The sequence below is a fragment of the Branchiostoma floridae genome, chromosome 7, assembly GCF_000003815.2.
Source record: "Branchiostoma floridae strain S238N-H82 chromosome 7, Bfl_VNyyK, whole genome shotgun sequence".
In the NCBI taxonomy this organism is placed as follows: Eukaryota; Metazoa; Chordata; class Leptocardii; order Amphioxiformes; family Branchiostomatidae; genus Branchiostoma; species Branchiostoma floridae.
This window is the reverse complement of record NC_049985.1, coordinates 8,711,002-8,731,438: the sequence shown is the minus strand read 5'-3', so window position 1 is coordinate 8,731,438 and position 20,437 is coordinate 8,711,002. Positions and strand designations below refer to the sequence as shown.

At 41.2% G+C, this 20,437-nt stretch overlaps 2 protein-coding genes across 6 annotated transcripts in view; one reads left to right on the top strand and one right to left on the bottom strand.

Moving 5' to 3' along the window:
* Positions 1-9,542, top strand: part of LOC118419632 (relaxin receptor 1-like) — a 47,883-nt gene extending 38,341 nt beyond the window's left edge. For 4 of the 5 annotated variants that reach the window (XM_035826111.1, XM_035826109.1, XM_035826110.1 and 1 more), the window contains 13 exons: positions 937-1,008; positions 1,756-1,827; positions 2,204-2,278; positions 2,478-2,549; positions 2,868-2,939; positions 3,650-3,721; positions 4,464-4,535; positions 4,762-4,833; positions 5,105-5,334; positions 5,557-6,180; positions 6,597-6,758; positions 7,788-7,883; positions 8,180-9,542. In XM_035826111.1, coding sequence (XP_035682004.1) covers positions 937-1,008; positions 1,756-1,827; positions 2,204-2,278; positions 2,478-2,549; positions 2,868-2,939; positions 3,650-3,721; positions 4,464-4,535; positions 4,762-4,833; positions 5,105-5,334; positions 5,557-6,180; positions 6,597-6,758; positions 7,788-7,883; positions 8,180-8,712 — 2,224 coding nt within the window. In that variant the 3' untranslated portion in view covers positions 8,713-9,542. The remainder of the gene's footprint in view (positions 1-936; positions 1,009-1,755; positions 1,828-2,203; positions 2,279-2,477; positions 2,550-2,867; positions 2,940-3,649; positions 3,722-4,463; positions 4,536-4,761; positions 4,834-5,104; positions 5,335-5,556; positions 6,181-6,596; positions 6,759-7,787; positions 7,884-8,179) is intronic. The other variant, XM_035826112.1, reaches the window with a different exon arrangement.
* An 867-nt stretch (positions 9,543-10,409) lies between these two features.
* On the bottom strand, positions 10,410-19,900 carry LOC118419634 (relaxin receptor 1-like). The gene is made up of 11 exons (XM_035826113.1): positions 19,880-19,900; positions 19,478-19,550; positions 19,140-19,211; positions 18,757-18,828; positions 18,428-18,499; positions 17,638-17,709; positions 16,006-16,235; positions 15,108-15,731; positions 14,399-14,566; positions 12,714-12,800; positions 10,410-12,247 (listed from the first exon to the last, which is right to left on the bottom strand). The coding sequence occupies exons 3-11, from the start codon at positions 19,157-19,159 to the stop codon at positions 11,751-11,753; spliced, it is 1,842 nt and encodes a 613-aa protein (XP_035682006.1). The 5' UTR covers positions 19,160-19,211; positions 19,478-19,550; positions 19,880-19,900; the 3' UTR covers positions 10,410-11,750.
* Between the last annotated feature and the right edge of the window lie 537 nt (positions 19,901-20,437).

Below are 20,437 nucleotides of genomic sequence, written 5' to 3'. Positions count from 1 at the left end.
AACGTACCTTTGCTTGTCACCTATATCATTGCAGTGTTCACCTAACAATCAACATCGAATTCAACTTAAGATTAAAGAAATAGTCACTGTTCGAGGAAAACTGATAGTAACTGTAAACATACGTGACTGATGAACCTCTTCAACGATAAAGAAAAGCCAATTTTCACACCAGAAAAAGCTCCATGTGAATGATATCCATCAGCTTTGAACGCACCCCGAATTTACACCCCTTGTAAGTTGCCTTTTTTTGCAAAGAATGATATTCATTCCAATTAAATCTGTTCAGTGAAGCTTATTATGTGGCTCTCATTATATTTCCATGGTGATCGTGTGAGAGCATCCCGTAAAGATAGAAGTCAATTTGTGCCCACTTTCTGACTCCAGAGACAGTCTTAATGGAACATTAAGGACTTGTTATCGAATGACGTGTAGGTCGTCTTTGATCTGTCATCATGGGATTGCTCTCCGCTTGCTGTTCAAGGACTCTGAATCTCAGCGACATAATTGATTTATCAAACTTGGCAGCCGCGTGGGATCATGATCCTTTGGGTGCCTATAGATGTAATACGAATGGTGGACGTGCTGACACAAGTCATCATCATCTCATTGTGAACGTGTCAAGGACGTTCGTGGCCTGTCTTCTCTAGTCTTCTCTATCCCCAAAGATCCTCACACAGTTTGTGAATGTACGTTGTGCAAAGGTTATGTATGACAGGTTGTTAAGTGTAGTAAAACTAGCTGTTGTCGCACCGTATGCGGTTATACCGGCTATACGTTCAGACGTTTCATGACATCCACTATCTGTCGTCAGTGACGCTGAGAAAGATAGTGGGTGCTGTCTGAAACGTCTGACTGTTTCCAAAATCATATCCAGTTGCTTGAGTAAGGGCACACTTGGTATGTTACATGAAAACGTAATGTTCCTTTCTTCTGTAGTTTCCTTGGCTATAATGAATTAACCAGCATCAAGCCTGGAACGCTTGCCAACCTCCTGAATCTGGAATGGCTGTGAGTATATTGTATAACGAGGTTTATGTTTTGAACCGCGCATGTGCAGCGAAAAGCATTATGGGTAATATTTCAAAGTTAAAAGCTCCTGATGAGACATAAACAAACACTGGACGAGCGACAAACGGAGTCTGAACGCATATAAAGTATGTTACAGACAAGGGCTGTTTGCAGTATTCATTATGGACGTATCACCCACATTGAATTCGCTGCCCATGCGTAGTTAGAATCATGAACGTCCTTACAACATAGTGCCATACTGATCACAGACCAACAAACCCGGCTGCTACTTCCATTGGTGACATTGTTGAAATTTCGCACCTATGGCGAGAAATTGAGGGGGAAAGTGAATAACTCATTTATGATTGTCGACATGATTATTGATTGTGATCAAGACAGCGTACATGGGCTGCAGATTTAAGCATTTATATATATCATATTTGTGGTTTAGCAGCATAACTCAAGAACATATGAATGAATTGTCATTTGGTATGTGTTTCGGTCCTATCCTGTAAAAGAAATAAATTAGATTTGCCTCCTGGCGGCTTTCATATGCACTGTAGCGGAACATCCGGTTTTGATATCTTCTGGACAAGCTATGGTCACGAGTTTTAATAGCTCTTCTTTATGCGTGTTCTCTGCAAGTCTGCATGAAGTACAATGTCATGTATTTGACTGTTTTGTGTCTCCGTACACATATCGGTTATAAATACTAGTGCTTTGACATTTCTTCAATTATCATTCCAGGGGCTTGGAGGGTAACAGGCTATCAGCAATATTACCCGGTGCACTGGCGGGTCCAGAACGACTCCACTGGCTGTAAGGAGCGTTTAGATTCCATTATACATGATGAACGGGGTTTCTACACCCAGTACTACAATGTTTTACCTGTTTTCTGGTAAAGAATGAATGAATGAATGAATGAATGAATGAATGAATGAATGAATGAATGAATGAATGAATGAATGAATGAATGAATGAATGAATGAATGAATATGAGAAATGAAATAATGCGAGAAAACTACTGGTGTGGGTAACCTATTCATTGTTTTATTTGTGTGTGTGTGTGTGTGTGTGTGTGTGTGTGTGTGTGTGTGTGTGTGCGTGTGTGTGCGTTTTGTCACATTTCATGCAGAATGTCGTCTTTGATATGGCATAGAACTAAAGATATCAAACATTTATTTCTTTCAATCAGGGAGATGGAAGAAAATCTTTTGGATGAAAGGTCACTTCGCGTGCTGTGCCAGGACCTGCCCACAGTCGAGTGGCTGTGAGTACATCCATCCGCGCAGTCCAAGCGCTTACTCTTCTGGAAACAGTTTTAACTTTAGTCCGAACCACAAATTAGGACTCACGTATTCTCGACCAGTTGATGCTTGATTTGACAAAAATATCAGATACTCAATTCGTTTCGTAACTTGCACAGACTTGTAACAACAATTCCTTTTGATGTGCACTTGTTTCCACAGGGAGCTTGAGAGGAACAGCATCTCGAGTATTGGCCCGGAAACTCTACAAGGTTGCCAGGTCCTGACCGTGTTGTAAGTGTAACATTAGTTCCATGTCACTAGGTTGTGCGGGGTCGGGTTAAATCGCAGACCTGCTTTCATCTCGAGCTCACTGCTCGGCCCTTGAATGAGTCCTTTAGCCCACCTGACATACACATTTTACCATAGTATACCTATCAACTTTATAGATAATGTGGTGTGTCGTGTCGCAATTGTTCCATGTTCGTTCAGTGAAACATCTAACCCCCTTAGGCCACATTGACTTAGTTTAATACGATTATACCAATGTCAACAAACAATAGCCAGCTGTCTGCTTGTCGCACTATTAGTCTTTTGCATTTACTCCTGCAGGTTTCTCGACTACAACAACATCACACGGGTGCTACCGGAGACATTCTCAGGGTTGAATAGACTGGCAGACATGTAGGTCACATTCTCATATTCACCTTTATGACAAAATGAGGTCATATTATAGACAGGGGCATTTGTGTGTGTCTGCGTGCGTGTCAACGTGATAACTCGAGAAGGTCTAGATTGATTGTTTTGAGATTTGCTTTGTGGGCAGGTCTTCTTCAAATTTAAAACCTCAGTCTGTTCGTGTAGGTTAATGAATGAATGAAGACCTTTATTGTGCAGTTTTGCAGAACCGAGCTAAGTACAGGACACAACCAGTCAAGATATATACATATTAAATTAATTGTTCTAGTGACCCAATATGTTGTTGATTATCTATCCTTTATATGAACGGAAATTAGAATTAAAGATTTCATATTGAAGACAACAATCGGATCACGTAGGTTTGCATTTACGTGTTCCTACTACAGATGCTGAAATTTACGACATACTAGTACGAGAATTGTAGCTTGGATTTTAATTAAACTCTTTGCTTTAGGTACTCTAAACGTTCATTCATATTCTAGTATATCATAGCATTTTCATGCATTTTTATGGTCACGACGCTCTACAAATTATATTACATTTCCGTATGCGAAACAAATCATACCGAATATAACATCAAGGTAAATGTATTTAATGAGTTTGATTTACCGTCTTTCATTAGCATTTGGCGTCCATGTGTAGTTAATTACATTTTAAACACATTGCGTCTTGCTTAAAGCACATGTACACTTTAGTTCCCTAGGAGCCAACCGTATACAGAGTTTACCGAGTGACATATTTTGGAATGTCAGCGATCTCAACCACCTGTGAGTATATATCGCTGTATATTCAGGACAAAGAGCGCTAATTCAGAGTCCTATTCAAATGAATTTAAAAAAAACATGTAAGAAAGAGCCTGTAAACATTAAAAACCACCTATCTGAGGTTTGGTCCTTGGAAAACTCACATTGGCAGCGTAGTCTGACCTTTAAGGTATCCATCTAGTGATTTTGAGCCGACACCTGCCGGTGGAAACCCCTCCAACACAACCAGATGACTTTTGACCACTAGAAACAAGACCTAATGACATGCAAGCAGCACTTGTTCCACGTTTAACGGATACTCCTTACATGATAAGTGAAATAGTCAGAACCCTTACCCTTACATCTAGCTCCAATATTTACCAATAAAATACTTAGATATTGTTTTGAAAAGTTATTGTCTTCTGCGTCTGCGTCAGATAAGTAATCTGCCCTACAAACATGTACAACACATTAAAGTGATATTTTTTTTCGACAAGATATCATTACCTCGATATAGTGGCAATAATACATTTGACTATTACTGACGTACTGTAGTCCTAATATATTCGGGAAAACTGCCTGGAGGTCCGCTGATTAGGACGACCTTGTACAGTAATTCTGAGCACGGTAACTAGATTGATAAAGCAGATTGAGCTGCAACCAGGTTAGTGTCAATCTAGTTATAGCTCACATGTGTCCTTCACATTGTACACCCCAAACTTCAATTGATTTTGAATCCATACTTTGTACCTGCTTGTTCTCTCAGGAATCTGTCCTGGAATCCGATGACGGAGCTTTCTGCCGATCTGTTTGTGGACATTCCCTACTTACAATCTCTGTAAGTTCCCTGTTAGTCTTTTTTTTTTGCATTTTCCTGAAGGTAAGACTGTCGTTCTTTGACATATGTGCTAGTCCAGTGCATGTTATTTGGAACAGATCTAAAAGACGACGATAGACTGTATTCACAATGAAATAATTATTTTTGGTAGTATGGGGGGGGGGGGGCGGGCTTCTCTTTTGACAGCATTACATATCTGTAGATATTCATGTTCTCTTTTACACAGGGACCTGTCTGGATTGGAGATCACAAACATTTCCCTAAGCACGTTTGAAGGACTTCCTTGTCTGGAATATATGTGAGTTCATCCGGAATAGTATTATTCTGATATTCAACCATTCCGTCTAAGACATACACATTATTTGTGATTTTGTTAGAGAACATCATCATTGGTATAGATTATGTCAATTAAATTCTTATGTGCATAATCGACGACATAATACAACGCAAGAAATCAACAAAAGTTCTAAATATTTTAAGGAAGTATGAGGTCTCTGAATTTTGATTTTAGTTCTGTTGATAACTAAATCATGGTTGGACTCATGTTTTTTTTTCTTTTTGCCATAAAGTTACTTCAGCAAGTTCCAGTACTGTGGCTTCACCCCTCACGTGAGAAGCTGTAAGCCGAATTCAGACGGCATCTCGTCCTTTGAAGACCTATTGGCCAATGTGGTGCTGCGGACATGTGTGTGGGTGGTCTCCATAGTAACATGTACTGGAAACACTGGCGTCATCATCGGACGTACCGCCATCAAGCAAGAGAACAAAGTTCACTCATTTTTCATCCAGAATCTATGTGGTATGTATTCGGGACATATTCTGTGTCTTCGTTATGTGATGAATTTATAAAGATGCATCACAGTCACTAAAAGCTCTAAATAGCAAAAGAGATGGCGTGGCGTCGAAAGTGACACTGACTTAAGTTTGAAAATAAGAATAAGATTTTCCGACTGCCTTTTTTTGGCGGCGCTTCAGGGGCAAGCCAAATGGCTATCGATTCTTTTTAATTCTGTTTCCACAGCTTCTGACTTAATCATGGGGGTCTACCTGCTTATTATTGGCACTAAAGACGTCATGCTCCGCGGCGTCTACAACCAACACGCCGAAGAGTGGAAGACTGGTTATGGCTGTAAACTAAGCGGCTTCCTGGCCATGCTCTCTGCTGAGGTATCAGTTCTTCTCCTCACCTACATGTCCGTGGAGAGGTTCCTGTGTGTCGTGTTCCCCTATCGTGACAACAGACCCGACCGGTGGCAGGCGGGGATGACCATACTCCTGATATGGCTGGGCGGGTTCCTGCTGGCGCTCGTGCCGCTGATGGTCCCGGAATACTTTGGGAACTTTTACGGCAGCAACGGCGTGTGCTTCCCACTTCATCTGCACGAGCCGTACATGGCAGGCTGGGAGTACAGCGCCTTCGTCTTCATCGGCATCAACTTCTCCTCCCTGCTGGTCATCATGGCAGCCTACATAGGGATGTTCATCTCCATACAGCGCACGCGCAGCTCCATAGCCACGCCCTTCTCGTTGCTAAGCGACATGTCGTTCGCCAAGCGGTTCTTCTTCATCGTGCTGACAGACTCGCTGGTCTGGCTGCCAATCACTGCCATCAAGTTCATGGCGCTCACCAGTGGGCCTATTTCAGGTCGGTATACATTAACTAGAAAGTCTAGCATAGGTAAACCTTAATAGAATAATGACAATAATGTTTCAAACAGACCTGATGAGGAAGTTGACAGATCCTATAATTGCAAGATTATACAAACATGAAATAAATAAACATTAGAAATCTTCTCCTGAATTTGATGTTAATTTTAGGCTCCAAGAAATTACGCCTTTTCACATTTCCCCATAATGCTTTACTGTAGGGTTATGGAAGTATAGGCTCATGTTCTGAATTGTTTCCCTCAATTGTTTAGTATCTGAGTCATACAGAACAAGATTTAAGGAATGGTAAAAACAAGGCGAATGGTCACAATTTACAATTATCATCGTAATAGGTATCACTATCGTGTATGAAGATATTTCAGAAATATTTGACATTGAAAAACGTTACTATAGGCACAACCTACGCATGGATTGTGGTCTTCGTGCTGCCGATCAACAGCGCCGTCAACCCCATCCTGTACTCCCTCACCACCAAGACCTTCACCACGATCCTGGACCACATGGTCAAGGGGGGTCCACTCAGCTGCGGCCCCGAGGTGGTGAAGGGCACGCCGGGTGAGTTTTTGTTCCCTTCCTTCTCCCTGCAATATGCCTTTCTTCTTTGAATAGAATGACACATACAATGTCATCGCCTACCTTCAAAATATGCAATCACATCGTCCACATTTGATGGCCATTGGATTTTACAAAACATTATACTAGCTCAATAGCTAGATTGTTCCGATAGTAACAGAAAATTAAATTACAAGTTTATGCCCGCACATGGCAAAAACATAGGAGACATACACAATGGACAGTGATTGGCACTTTTGTAACAAAAGACTATACGTAGTGTTGGCTTTAGATCTACGAGGGGCGTTCAAGAAGTAATCCACCTGACCCATTTCCAGTTGTCTGATCTAGATGAAATTTTGCATATGTAATGATTCATATCTCTATGGGTTATGTTGCAAAAAACAGCTCTGAACTAATTTTGGTTTTTGATTTAAAGGTGTTTGAACTGAGTCAGGTGTGAAATGGACCAGGTGTGAAATGGAGCCAGTTGAGTGTCGCGCAGTGATCCGGTTTTTGTATTTGAAAGGACGCATACCAAATGAGACTTTTGATGAAATAAAAGAAACTTATGGTGATGATTCCCCATCATATGACCTTGTAAAACGCTGGCATTGTGAATTCAAACATGGCCGGAAGTCTGTGGAAACAGCTCCCAGACCTGGTCGTCCCTCTTCTGCCATTGATGAGGCATCTGTTGCAGGACCAACCTGGGGCGTCCTACAAAAACGGTGTACAGAGCTACATCAAACGATGGTAGAAATGCATAACTCTGGGTGATTCCTATGAAGAGAAAGACTAATAACTGCACCAAGTTCCATTAATCTCCTCCTTTGGGAAATGGGTCAGGTGGATTACTTCTTGAACGCCCCTCGTATCTAGGCAATAATGACCAAATATTAGGTTGACTCAAACATTGTTGGAGGTGTACTATCAGACTATAACTGTGATATGATATATTTCATAACATCAACATCTAGTAATTCCTATGTCGCACTAATTCTACGTGCACTGCTATTTCCTTCCTGCTAGGTGTCACTACTACCGGTGGTAACAGTACATGTATAACCGGTCCAACTTCGTCTTCGCAGCTTGGCTACCCATTACGACCTCTTCGAGCTTACAGAGGTAATTTTCTAATGACAACTCGAATAATGATATACCTGATTGTAAAAGTCTTATAGAGTGATTTTCATTGTTGTCTTCTCCCTTATAGATAACACAGTCATCATTGAAAGTTGAATGTTGGACCTGAGATTATTTGCTGAGTCATAAATGTACACAATGACTACTAGTAGTCCAATGGCCATGCCTTGAAGTACACTAGAGACAGCATCCGCTGCATTTATCCGTCACTGCATTGATTTTTTTCTACAGCTTGACTAAATTATACTTTCAACTTGCATTGTTGTTGTTTATCACAGCAAAACGCTCTATGGAAAGTGAAATGTCAGTATCTTCCAGCTGCAACCCCAGTGTTCAAATCCAGTTCACCGGTGTTGGAACCGAACCCATGGCGACGAACGCGCTCAGCATTAGATTCCACGGGCGCAGTTTGGCCGACGTGCCGGAACATCCCTCCTGCAGTGAGCCGTCAAACCGAGAGGAGGAAAGCAGCGGAGACGAGAAGAGCCAGAAAGGAAACCAGACGGCAATGGCATCACCTGCGGACACCCTTGATACATCAGATGGAGACAACAGTATCAACGAAGCCAACGAGACCCCCAAAACAAATGGCAATGCTTCTGTTGTCAGCACCATCCAAGCAGAGATCTGCAACCCGCCCGACTCTCCAACAAGTCCTTCTCGCCTGAGCAAACTGCCGACAGTCCTTTGTGTGGAGGAGCATGTTGACCCCGTGTCGTCCTCTCCAACAAAAACGACCTGCTCCGACACCAACATGGAGCCGTGTGCGCAGATGACCTTCGATAGAAAGAGAAAGGTCACAGCTGTCTGAGAGGTGAGTAACCAAGAGGAAGGCGTAACCCTGTCGACTGAGATTGAGCAATCATGGCAACGCTGCGCTTCCTACGGAAGTCAACATGGGTATATTGTATGAATAGGTTATTTATGTTTCATATATTGCAACAATACGTTATTTATGTTTCATATATTGCAAGAATACGTTATTTATGTTTCACTCGTTGTAGTGACATAGTGTGGATGTAAGTATCCAAGGCAGCCTATATGTGGCAATATACGTTTTTATATCATTATTTGTGCGTTATTGTGTATCTTGAATTGACTACTCACATTCAAAGAAAGAAAGGAAGTACGATAAAAAGAGAGGAAAAGGGGAAAAGTATGATAAAGAATTAAAGAGGAAATGTCCTAAAGATATAGTTTCTCTATCTTTTCTGTCTTCAAAATCTTGTGGTAAAGTGTTTGTCACGAGGCATTGTCAGACAATATTGTTGTGATACTGATGCGTAAAAATGTCACACATATGGCGTCTATATTGTACAATATACTAAATGTATCATCAGGCATACACCAGGGCTGAACTACAACCTACCTGTCGGCAGCTGTAGGATACTTGTGAAATATATCTTGAGATATGTATAGGTATATTTGTACCTCATCGTGAGTGACCACGTCGTCGCTAAACATATGTTTATGACTTGCAGAAACGTTCTTGTTTAGTAGAGCTACTGCTACTGTCACTGTTATAATAGAACTGCTGATAAGAACTACGTTATTCTTGAAAACAGACATATCCTCACTGATACACTGGATATCCATTTATTACCACATCATGTAAAATACAAACTGTCTTGTGATACATCATCTCAATGTCTTCACGTGTCTTCTATAGTCATTCCTTCGGCAACATCTCAGTAGCCATTATCTCGTAGTCTTTTACAAGTAATATATTTTCAAAAAGTGCTTAGTACACAAAATAGATATACAGTAATCACAAAACAAGTACGTACACATGTCTGCAGGTTTCGTGTAGTTAGGTGTTCTAGACTATGACACATATTGGGGAGGAACGTGTATTCACTGCTTTGATGCCTCCATTTTCACGACAGTTCTACGTTCAAACTACTCTATGAATATTTAGTCGCTGATCGGTGGGAAAGTAGATATACTGTTGAGACTATCTTACATCCTCCTTACAAGAAACAAATCATTTGTAGCCATTTGCAGAAACCATGTGATAAGTGGATCACTGGCACATGTTCACTCCTTATGGATTCATTTCCACAGCTTTGTACAGGGTACTCGCTTACAGGCTAAAACATGCCATGGTGAACATTCTTATTCCACTGCTTCAACCACCACTGACAAAATAGAGATCAACGTAGGCTCGCCTCTGGATTCAAGGCCAGGCGAGCTACAGTGAGATAATAGTTGTCCATAATGTAAATATTTCATAGCTGCTGTCGAGCAGGTTTGTACGGATTGGTTCACAACACTGACATTCGAACCATTATATAGAGATATAACATATATTATATAGATATAGATGTGTATTGTAATGTATAAGGAGACACATAGATGTACATGTAGACCAACAACAGTCCACTCTCTTGGAGTTTGAATGGTTATGAATTAGCATGTCACCGCACGGACGAGATTTTAATGACATGCAAAGCACGAATCGGTGCACAGGTTACGCACTTCAGAACAGGTGCCACTTGAACACGGCGAACGACTACGAGATGTGTATTATTTTTGCATTGTTAATCTTTTATATCTCCCACAAGGAGGTTATCTTTACTTCCGGTTTTGATATCTCGTCTTCTTGACCAGCTATGGTCACGGCTTTGGAGTGGTAGAGAGCTCTTGTGCACAAAGAAGGAATGTAAGAAATAAAATATGTTATGAGATAGATTTGGACTAGATTTGCATAATCAATGAGGACGCGACACTTTCATTGAGGTAAATGACAGGAACTTCATACCCATAACACATGTAACTTGGTTCGAGTGGCACACCATGAATATTAATTGTGATAATTTTGCAAAATTGATGTGGAAATGCTACAACTATTGATAGCTTCCTGAAATACATACATGTATTTGCAACATATGTGACCTGGCAATTTGCATATTTTGAATAAGCAAAGGTTGCACAGATTTATTGGTTTGGTTTATGAAAGATCTAGAGATAATAATAGCTCTTTAAACAGCAGCTAAGCTTTTTTTTACTGTTCATCATTGTTTGAAAATAATTAAATACGGAATTTTGTTGCGAATTGTTACTTGTATATAACTTAAGTAGATGCTTGCATCATGGAATGAAAGTTATGACAATTAGTACTCAATATGCAAATCCAAGCAGGTAAGTTTGCTATTCCTTCGAATTGAATTGTATGAATTTGGGTCAAAAGAACATTATCTGGCGCATAGCATGGAATTTAGGGCATATTTTTTTTAATTGAATTGAATCGAATCAATCCTTGGTTCCAGAAAAAAAGATTTCATATAGCTTGGGTGTGAGGGACCTTATTCGGTATTTCTGATGTAGATTAAAACTACACCACCATTTTTGCAAAATAAGACTAGAAATTTAATTTCAAGAAATTCATTTTGCATTTAGTATGCAGTGTAGACAGTGATGAGTTTTGTCAAGACAAAACTATGCAAATCAGGGTGACATTTGCATAGTGAATTATTATCGGTGGAGGTAAAAGACTTCTGGAGTTCTAGTTATCTATTTATCACAAGATTTCTCACTTTACATTATTCACATGCCAGTGAACTAACAAAGACGCATATATTTTCATTTCACCAACATTACGTAACTTTCTTGCACAACATTTTCGTATTCACCAGTTAACCCCATTGCCAGTAGTAATGTTTATCTGTTCTCAGGCCACATGTTACAATTACGAATTATACATAGTCTTGTCCACTGATTACTGATTATCTATTTGCTTACTCTTCTTGGTAGATAAACTATCGACACAATTGCACCAATGCACTGAACCTGACACCAATTCAATGATACAAACGACAACGTAAAGACAGGATTAACATCTTTTTGATCTCAGGCTATCCCATCCATTTCAGTGTCGTAGCCAGATGTTTCTGCACTGACCTCAGCTTCTGTAACAATAATATCAAGTGTGTTTGCGGTGTTGTTATCTTGGGGAGTGGCACCGCCATTCGCGTAAGCTTCGTCCTCTGGCACCGAGTTCCCTTCCTCAGCAGCGCTGCCTTCCTCAGCATTGTAGCGTATCTGCTCGCACGCAATGTCCACGTCATGTTGGATCTCCACAACTTCTGGGATTTTCGTTTTTTCGTCTTCTTGAACAACCGTTACGTTTTCTTCATTTGAAGACTCGCTGATGTCGTCCTTGCCATCTGGGTTGGACTCTGCTTGACTGACGGTAGATGGCAGCTCCGGCACGTCATCCAGGTTGGGCTTCAGCAGCCGCATGCCCAGCAGGGAGTGATTGGATGGGTCGCGCCCGATACCGTTGGTGCTGTTCTGTTGGCAACTGGATGTCGTTACTGACACCTCAAACTCAGTGGAGCGACTTACTGCAATAGATGATATAGCAATGCACCAGTATTAACACCGGTATGATTAGACTGACTACTTCTATAGCAACACCTTCAATAGTGAGGCTCCTAGAAGCTTGATGACCAACATCTCTAAGCAAAGAAAATGGGAAACATCTTGCCCTGTTGATTCATGCATTTGAGCTTTAATCTCATATTCAGAACGGTACTCTACCATGGTTTTAAATGCCGCTGTGTGTTGATAGTGACAGAGAATCCTGAGCTCCTATTGAACTGTTTTTTTTTTGTGAGAAACTTCGTTCGTTCTCATTAATACCCAGTAAAGATTTAGTGCGTATATATAGTGGTCTACCGGGGCTGCTATACTCGCTGCTCTCCTATTTTCTACCCATAATTTTGAGGGAAACGAATGTAAGAGCCCCCGGTAGAAAATATAAGAGCCTGTTGACATGTAGCAGTTGTCAGGCGTCCTTGAGTTACTTACCGTGCATGCCTCGGTAGTTTCTCAGCGGTCGGAGTGGATAGGAGGAGGAAAGGGCTGTTGAGTAGGTGTTCCCGGTCATTGTCCCAGCTGCAAACAGAATATGCTATACATTATCATTGCGATCATAGAAGCCGCTAGTGTAATCAGTAAAACAGAAAATATGAAATGATCCATACTCAATAAGATATTTGTGACATTTCCACCTGTGTTTAGTGCACATAATACCCAGAAAATGCCATGCCGGTGCTGTTTTTCCTCCCCACAGTCTCTAGTTATTCCCTTCCCAAGAAGGGAAACACTCACCAGTGCCAAAACTACAGAACCATCAGTCTGATCAGCCATCCAAGCAAGATACTTCTCAAAGTGATCTTGAAGAGGCTCAAGTCGAAGGCAGAAGAACTACTAGCAGAAGAGGAAGCTGACTTTAGGCCGGGTCGGAGCACCATTGAGCAAATTGTCAACTGTCGGCTCATCATTGAAAAGCACATGCAGCACCAACGGGACCCGTATCACAACTTCATTGACTTTAAAAAGGCCTTTGACAGAGTGTGGCATGACGGCTTGTGGTGGGTCTTGAGATGTTTTGGCGTCGAAGAGGGCCTAATACAGACTATCGAAGCATTGTACGAGAGTGCATCTAGTGCAGTGTTCATCAGCAACAAAGTGGGGGAATTTTTCAAGACAACAGTCGGGGTTCGCCAGGCATGCTTGCAGGCATGTTTAACCTGTACTTGGAGAAGATCATGCAGGACACACTGTATGATCATCACACCTCCATCTCTATCGGTGGCAGACGTATCTGTAACATCCGCTTTGCAGATGACATCGACCTTCTCGCTGGTAACAACACTGTCCTCCAGGACCTTACAGAGCACTGGGTCGTTCGGCATGGAGGTCACCACCGAGAAAAGCAAGGTGATGGTGAACAGCAGGGAAGAAACACATGCGGTCATCTTCATGAATGGGGAACAACTGGAAGAGGTGGACACATTTACATATCTGGGAGGGACTATTACAAAGGATGGTACCAGTCGGACAGAAGTACAGAAGAGGATCGCCATGGCAACATCTGCAATGGCTCGTCTGTCCAGTATCTGGAAATCCAACAACATCAGCTTTACTGTCAAGTACAAGCTGTACAAGGCCCTAGTTGTGTCCATACTGTTGTATGGGTGTGAGACCTGGACGCTATTGGCATCCACAGAAAGGAAAATCCAAGCCTTTGAGATGAGGTGCATGCGTAAGCTACTTCACATCTCGTACTATGAACACAGACAGACGAGTATGTGCGGGAACAGGTACGCGGTCTCGTTGGCCCTCAAGAACCACTCCTAGCAAGAGTTAAAAGACGCAAACTGTAGTGGTTCGGGCATGTTACCCGACACAACAACCTGGTCAATACAATCCTACAAGGCACTGTGGAAGGAGGGCGTCGTTGACTGGACGTCCCTCAGCCTACAGGAGAGGATAACCCTGGCTAGGGAAAGACGAAGCTAGAGGCAACTTTCTATCTTCATGGCTACCTTGTCCCCCCCCCCCCAACGACCTGGAGGTCAAGGGACTAGGTAGGTAGGTATGTAAGTGCACATAGTATGACTTTCTCAGTAACTAGAATGCATAACTGTAGGCTATAGAGTTGTTGAGGGAAGAGTGTGACACATGCAATGTAGAAAGCCAAGCCCTACCATCCGGGGCCTTCTCGTAGTCGGGTTTGGATCGCAGACTCAGGGGACTCCCTTTGACGATGTTCTCCAGCAGGGTGGTGAAGGTTCTGGTGGTGAGGGAGTACAGGATGGGGTTGATGGCGCTGTTGATGGGCAGCACGAAGATCACAATCCACGCGTACATGGTCCCTGGAGGAGCAGTGGGATGGATTATAACGTGAAGCAATGTCATGACATAGAAATAGCAAGCACTTGGTAAAGTCCTCTGAGATGTGGTTGACTGTTTTCTTAGTGACTGTCATTATGACAGTTCAACATAATGCCGCTGCTATCAGACATTGAAGAAATAAACTACTTATTATAACAAAAGTAGAATGCTTCAACTTCTACAGCTTCAAGTTGGACCAAGAAAGAACAGTTAGATGGACAATATAATAACATAGAATAGCTAACGTGAAAAACCCTGGCCTCTCTGAATCACGTATTTGATGTGTCAAATGTAGCATATCATTATGATGCCTGGAGCCGGAAAGAGCTCTAGTACTATTTCCATTCATCTCTTGCAACTATTGGCAGGGGCACAGTGTTTGTAGAGAAGTCATTTTTCTACTCACTGATAATAGCACCATGAATGTATGTCGACAAACCACGACTAGATCAGATCAAAATTGTTTGGACTGTGTTTGTGGCCAATATTTCTGCACATTGAGAGCCATTCTAACTATTTTACCTGGTATTGGTATTCCAGCAAGAGCGATGAACTTGATTATTGTGATTGGCAGCCAGACCAGCGAGTCCGTCAGCACGATGAAGAAGAAGCGCTTGGCGAAGGACATGTCGGTGAAGAGGGTCAAGTGAGTGGCAATCTGCTGGCGCGTGCGCTGAATGGATATGAACATGCCCACGTAGGCAGCCCCTATCACCAGCACGGAGACGAAGTTGACTCCCAGGAAGATGAAGGCGCTGTACTCCCACCCCGTCATGTGTGGCTCGTGCAGGTGAAGCGGGAAGCAGACGCCGTTGCTGCCGTAGAAGTGATCGAAGTAGTACGGGATGAAGAGGGGCGCCGCAGACAGGAGCAGCCCGAAGAACCAGATCAGGCAGATTGCCACGGCAGCTTGGCGGAGGTTGGGCCGGTTGTCGCGGTACGGAAACACGACGCAGAGGAATCTCTCCACGGACATGTAGGTGAGCAGCAGGACGGAGACCTCGGCGGACAGCATGGCCAGGAAGCCGGTGATCTGGCAGCCCAGACTGTTTGTCCATGCGTGCGTGTGTCTGTGGTACACGCCACGGAACATCATGTCCTTCGTGGCGATGACAAGCAAGTAGACACCCATGATGAAATCAGACGCTGCATCAAGAGAAACAAAACAATTACAGCGTTAGTGAAAAATTAAAATTTTTTTCCAATATACTCGAATGACGAATGTCATCATAAAAGGACTAAGTTGCTGTGCTTCGTATCATATCTATTTTCGTCGGAACAAGCGGTCCGTAAGCAAACACTATGTTCGTGCATTTCCCTTTATAATGAATGAATGAATGAATGAATGAAGATCTTTATTGTTGATGTAAATGTGGGCCAAATACAGGTATAATGATGTTAAAACGTGGCATCTACTCACCACAGAGGTTCTTTATGAAGAGTGAATGGACCTTGTTCTCCTGCTTCATCACCGTTCGACCAATCATGACCGCCGTGTTCCCCAGGCACGTTACTATGGCGATGACCCAGACGCTCATGCGCAGGACAACATTAGCCAGCAGGTCTTCAAACGACGACAACCCGTCAGTCTTCGGCTCGCAGTTCCGGACGTGCGGGGTGAGCCCACAGTAGCGGAATCTGCTGAAGTATCTAGAACAGAAATTCACGTCGGTAGTTGTGACAAGTAGATTTCATATGGCACTTGTGACTTTGACAACCTTTTCATGGTTAATGCAGTTCATACTTTTTACAATAATGGTATTTTTTGTATTCGTTAAAAGTAAATCTTAACGGCGTGAAAAAAATGCACAAATGTATGTATTATTGATAACACTTTTGGATGATTTAGATTTCTACACGTAGCTGTTGACCATGGTTTTCGCATTATGAAGAACATTGTCATGCACAAATTCTTAATATATATATATCGCGCAGACTGGTTTCAAACGTGGCTCGGCGATATCACGAACAGCCACATGTCATGATTTTGATAAAACGTGATCGATATGACCAAATGTCACCAAACAAGGCTTTATTTTCAAAGCAGTGTTTTGACAATATGGCTAAGTGTTCCAAATAGTATAATCCTGTAACAATCAAAGTGATCTGTTTGTTAAATGTTAAGAGCGAAAAGGTCGTTTGAAAAAATGACAGAAGGGCATTACATGCTACAACATTGAAAGTAAAGCGTCTTTGTAAATGAAATACTAACATACGAGTGGTCAGAAATACACAATGTAAACTTTATATCATCACCATGGCATGCTAGCAGAAGCAATGGCATTTTCATCATAGAGTCAATTCCAAGACACCATGAGGGTTTTTAGGCGATATTTATAATTAGTCTGAATTATTTTGAATAAAAGAATATCTGAGCCACAATAATTAAATTATTTTTAAAAAAATGACTGGGAAAGTACTCATATATTTGAATTCCTTTGAAGATTTTAGAAACATTTTGAAAGTAACTGTACAAAAATATCTTTATTTAGAATAATTGTGAAACCTCTGTGTGATTATTTCACATTTACAAATATTTACAAAAAATGGTAAACCTGGCCAAATGGTAAAATTAGTTTATTGCCCCCATAAAAGTAAGCCCTATTGTTGTATCTGTATATTTTTAGATTACACTGCTAGGCACTGGATCCTTTGTGGTGGGCCATTGTTGCATGGCACCCAACCATACTTTGCAAGGATGTGTGAATTGCTATCTTCCCAGCCCACTGAACCATTTACAAAAAATGGTAGAAAATGGTAGAAAATGGTAAATAATGGTAGAATGCTGTTATCATTATTTAGAAATCATTAGAAGTATCCAATTCCACACCATGAATATTTCCAAAGTTTTACAGGACCAGCGAAATATTTATAAAGTTGAAACAGTGTTACAAATATTTCTGAAGTATCAAATGTCCTAGACATATAATTACAAAACTTTAAAATCATTTCTAAACAATGGCCACAAACATCCACGCGGTGACTTGGAATCGACTCTATGTCACGTTAAACAATAGTTACTGAATAATAGAGTTATAGTTGAATTGATTACATGTGATTCAGCGATGTAAGATCTTTGAACATCCGGCGGCTGATGTTCTTGATCTTTATTCCCCGCAGATCCCTGCAACAACATTAGAGCACGTGATAATTTTCCCGAAGAAATATATTACATTACCCGTGCTTTGGAATTTCAGTTATTCTTTTGCAGACCAACAATGATTGACATCAGACCGAATTTGGTAACGGAAGTTCAACCTGTATCCTATGAAAATAATCTATTTCAGGAACAATTACATCTTTGCAACAAGGTATTGTACAACGGGAATGACGTAATTCTCCTGAATATCGATAATTGAATAATTTCTCAACTGCAGTCAGTTTCGTGACTTACTGCAGTACGCCCTTTCCCGGTAGGTGTCGACATTGTTCTAAAAGCAGCAGAACACAGTTCTTTGCCTATAGAGATTTATATGGTTAAGCTTGCCAGCTCGTTCTTTTTTAAAAGCCACTATTAGATGACGCCCAGTAGAGGTATTACCACAGCCGACGCACAACAGTTGGCGGTGACAGTATTGGGATGGAATTAAATATGCCATTCCACGCCCACCGTATAAACACCGTGATCTAACTCAAGCAGTCTCAAAACTGGCGTATTCCAGTTTTTTCCAGTTTCCACCCCGTACTGGAGAATAATTACGGCTATATTTCAAGTACTGTGGTGTTCTTCTTGTTCCGAACCTTCTACAGGAGTAGCGGATAAATACTGTGTTCAACTACCTTAACCTCTGTCATATCATAACTGTGAAGCGTAGAACATTTGTTACAAAAGTTGTACTTACAGTGATGTTATGTTTCGGAGTCCATCAAAACTCCCTTCTTTGAGTTCCAAGAAAGGATTGAACGAGAGGTTTCTGAAATGTGAAGACAAAGATTGGAAGTTATAAATTAACATTTGACTTTCCTTGCGCTACAATCAAGTTAGATACAGTAATTCATACTCAAGAGTCGTTTGTACGTCTTGAATTAGTTACGTAATGGTCGTTCCAGTACTAATTGAAATGGAACAACTTCCTTAACTGTATGTTTATACCCTTTGAAATTTTAGCACCACGTCATATAAAAATAGCATTAAATGATTTAAGTCTGATGCTCAGCAGTCATTACTCACAGGTGATCCAGGTGTCCGAGATTTCCGAAGAAATCACCTGGAAGACGGCTGATCTTGTTCCCGGCGAGTGAGCTGTGTAGTGATGTAGTCACGTGTAAGTAATATAATTACATTGTACGTCCTTTCCAAATTAGCGATGATGATTTTGGAATCCTTTCCAAACAACATACATCTGTGAAAGATTTTCCAAACAGCAAATCTGTGAATTTTATTCGTATTGCCATAACGTTAGCTCTTTATTTTTCCTCTAACAAATATGATATGCATAAATTTGCCATAATTTAGAAGATGACACATGCACTGTCGCTACACCCTATTGCATTATCCATAAATCCAATTGTAAATGCATTGATGATAAAAATATCTAGAAGAAATGCACTTACAGATCCGTTAAGCTGAACATCTGGTCGAAAACTCCTTCCTCCACAACGAATATCTTGTTGTGGTCGATTTCCCTAAAGTGAATAGAATCAACTTTGGAGTTTGTAGTGTGTAGACGCGGGAAACATACAATTGGCATTCAGAGAAATCGACATAAGTAACAAGAAACTAATTCAAAAGGCTACTGCTGTCTAGGCTAGACGAGCTGAGTTTGACTTGGAGCAGAAAAAGACTAAAAGCCCACTGTTCTATAATTCACCAATGTTATATTACTGCCGGATATAATTAGCCATGAAATCCTAAAGACACAATGACAAAGGAAAGGTTGGAAATTGCTTACAGAAATCTCGAGATGCCCACACCCAATGAAGGCCTTGCGTCGGAGAATCTCTATCTGGTTCGCCTGGAGAAACCTGCGAAAAGAAAAAAAAAGATGTAAGACCATTATCGAAGCATAAACGATTAGTTTTGACCCTGTCGTGTATTACTACTTCACATCTAACACAATACATTTCACAAAAAGCAAGAAATACAGTTTACTTCGTAGATTGCCCTAGTAGCTATAAAGCCCAGCAAAAGGGATGGAAAAGGGATATTGCTGATATCAACATGAGACAAAAAAGTATCCAAATGTTTCAAACCTATAAGTGATTAGGTAGCGAAAAATAAAATCATTATAATAATAACACTAAGTTTTCACTAAGAAGACATATCGTAATGTACAACAAACAAACAAACTTACAGAAAGGCGAGTGAAGGAAGGTCTTCACATATGTGTCCGGCCTGCAGTTCGACGATGCGGTTGTCGATGAGTGACCTGCAACAGACAAGGACCTGCCACTATAAGTAATGCAGTTGACGCTACGATGATGACGATGCTACTGATGTTGCTTATGATGATGATAATTATGCAGGTTTCATGGCCAAGGACTTCTTCACATACAATCCACCCCCCCCCCCCCCAAAAAAAAATAACATGGTCTTTGGCCATATATCGCTAACGTTAACACTACCAACATGAATCATCTGTCCAAAACTTTGTGAAATGGAAATGAAGACAAACTGTTGGTACTTACAGCAAGAACAGGTCTGTCATTCCAGAGAAAGCACCGCGGCTGATTGTCGTCAGACGATTTTTCTCCAGATACCTACAGATCATGATCAGTTATGGTTAGATGTGCACGGTGGCGTAATATGTCAGCCGTTTCTATAAATTCTTATGAAATCCTAAATGTTTATTTCATTGTGACTCATGCACAGCACCAAATTATTCAGTTTTAGAGCAACGCCAAGAATTATG

What these genes read in the sequence shown, in the direction of transcription:
- LOC118419634 (XM_035826113.1), bottom strand. Translation starts at nt 19,159, where the DNA reads ATGTTCAGCTTAACGGATCT. An exon ending in CTTACATCGCTGAATCACAT is followed by an intron (nt 16,236 to 17,637) that starts GTAATCAATTCA and finishes TTTCTGTTCTAG; the next exon opens with ATACTTCAGCAGATTCCGCT. An exon ending in TGCTGGAATACCAATACCAG is followed by an intron (nt 14,567 to 15,107) that starts GTAAAATAGTTA and finishes CTGCTCCTCCAG; the next exon opens with GGACCATGTACGCGTGGATT.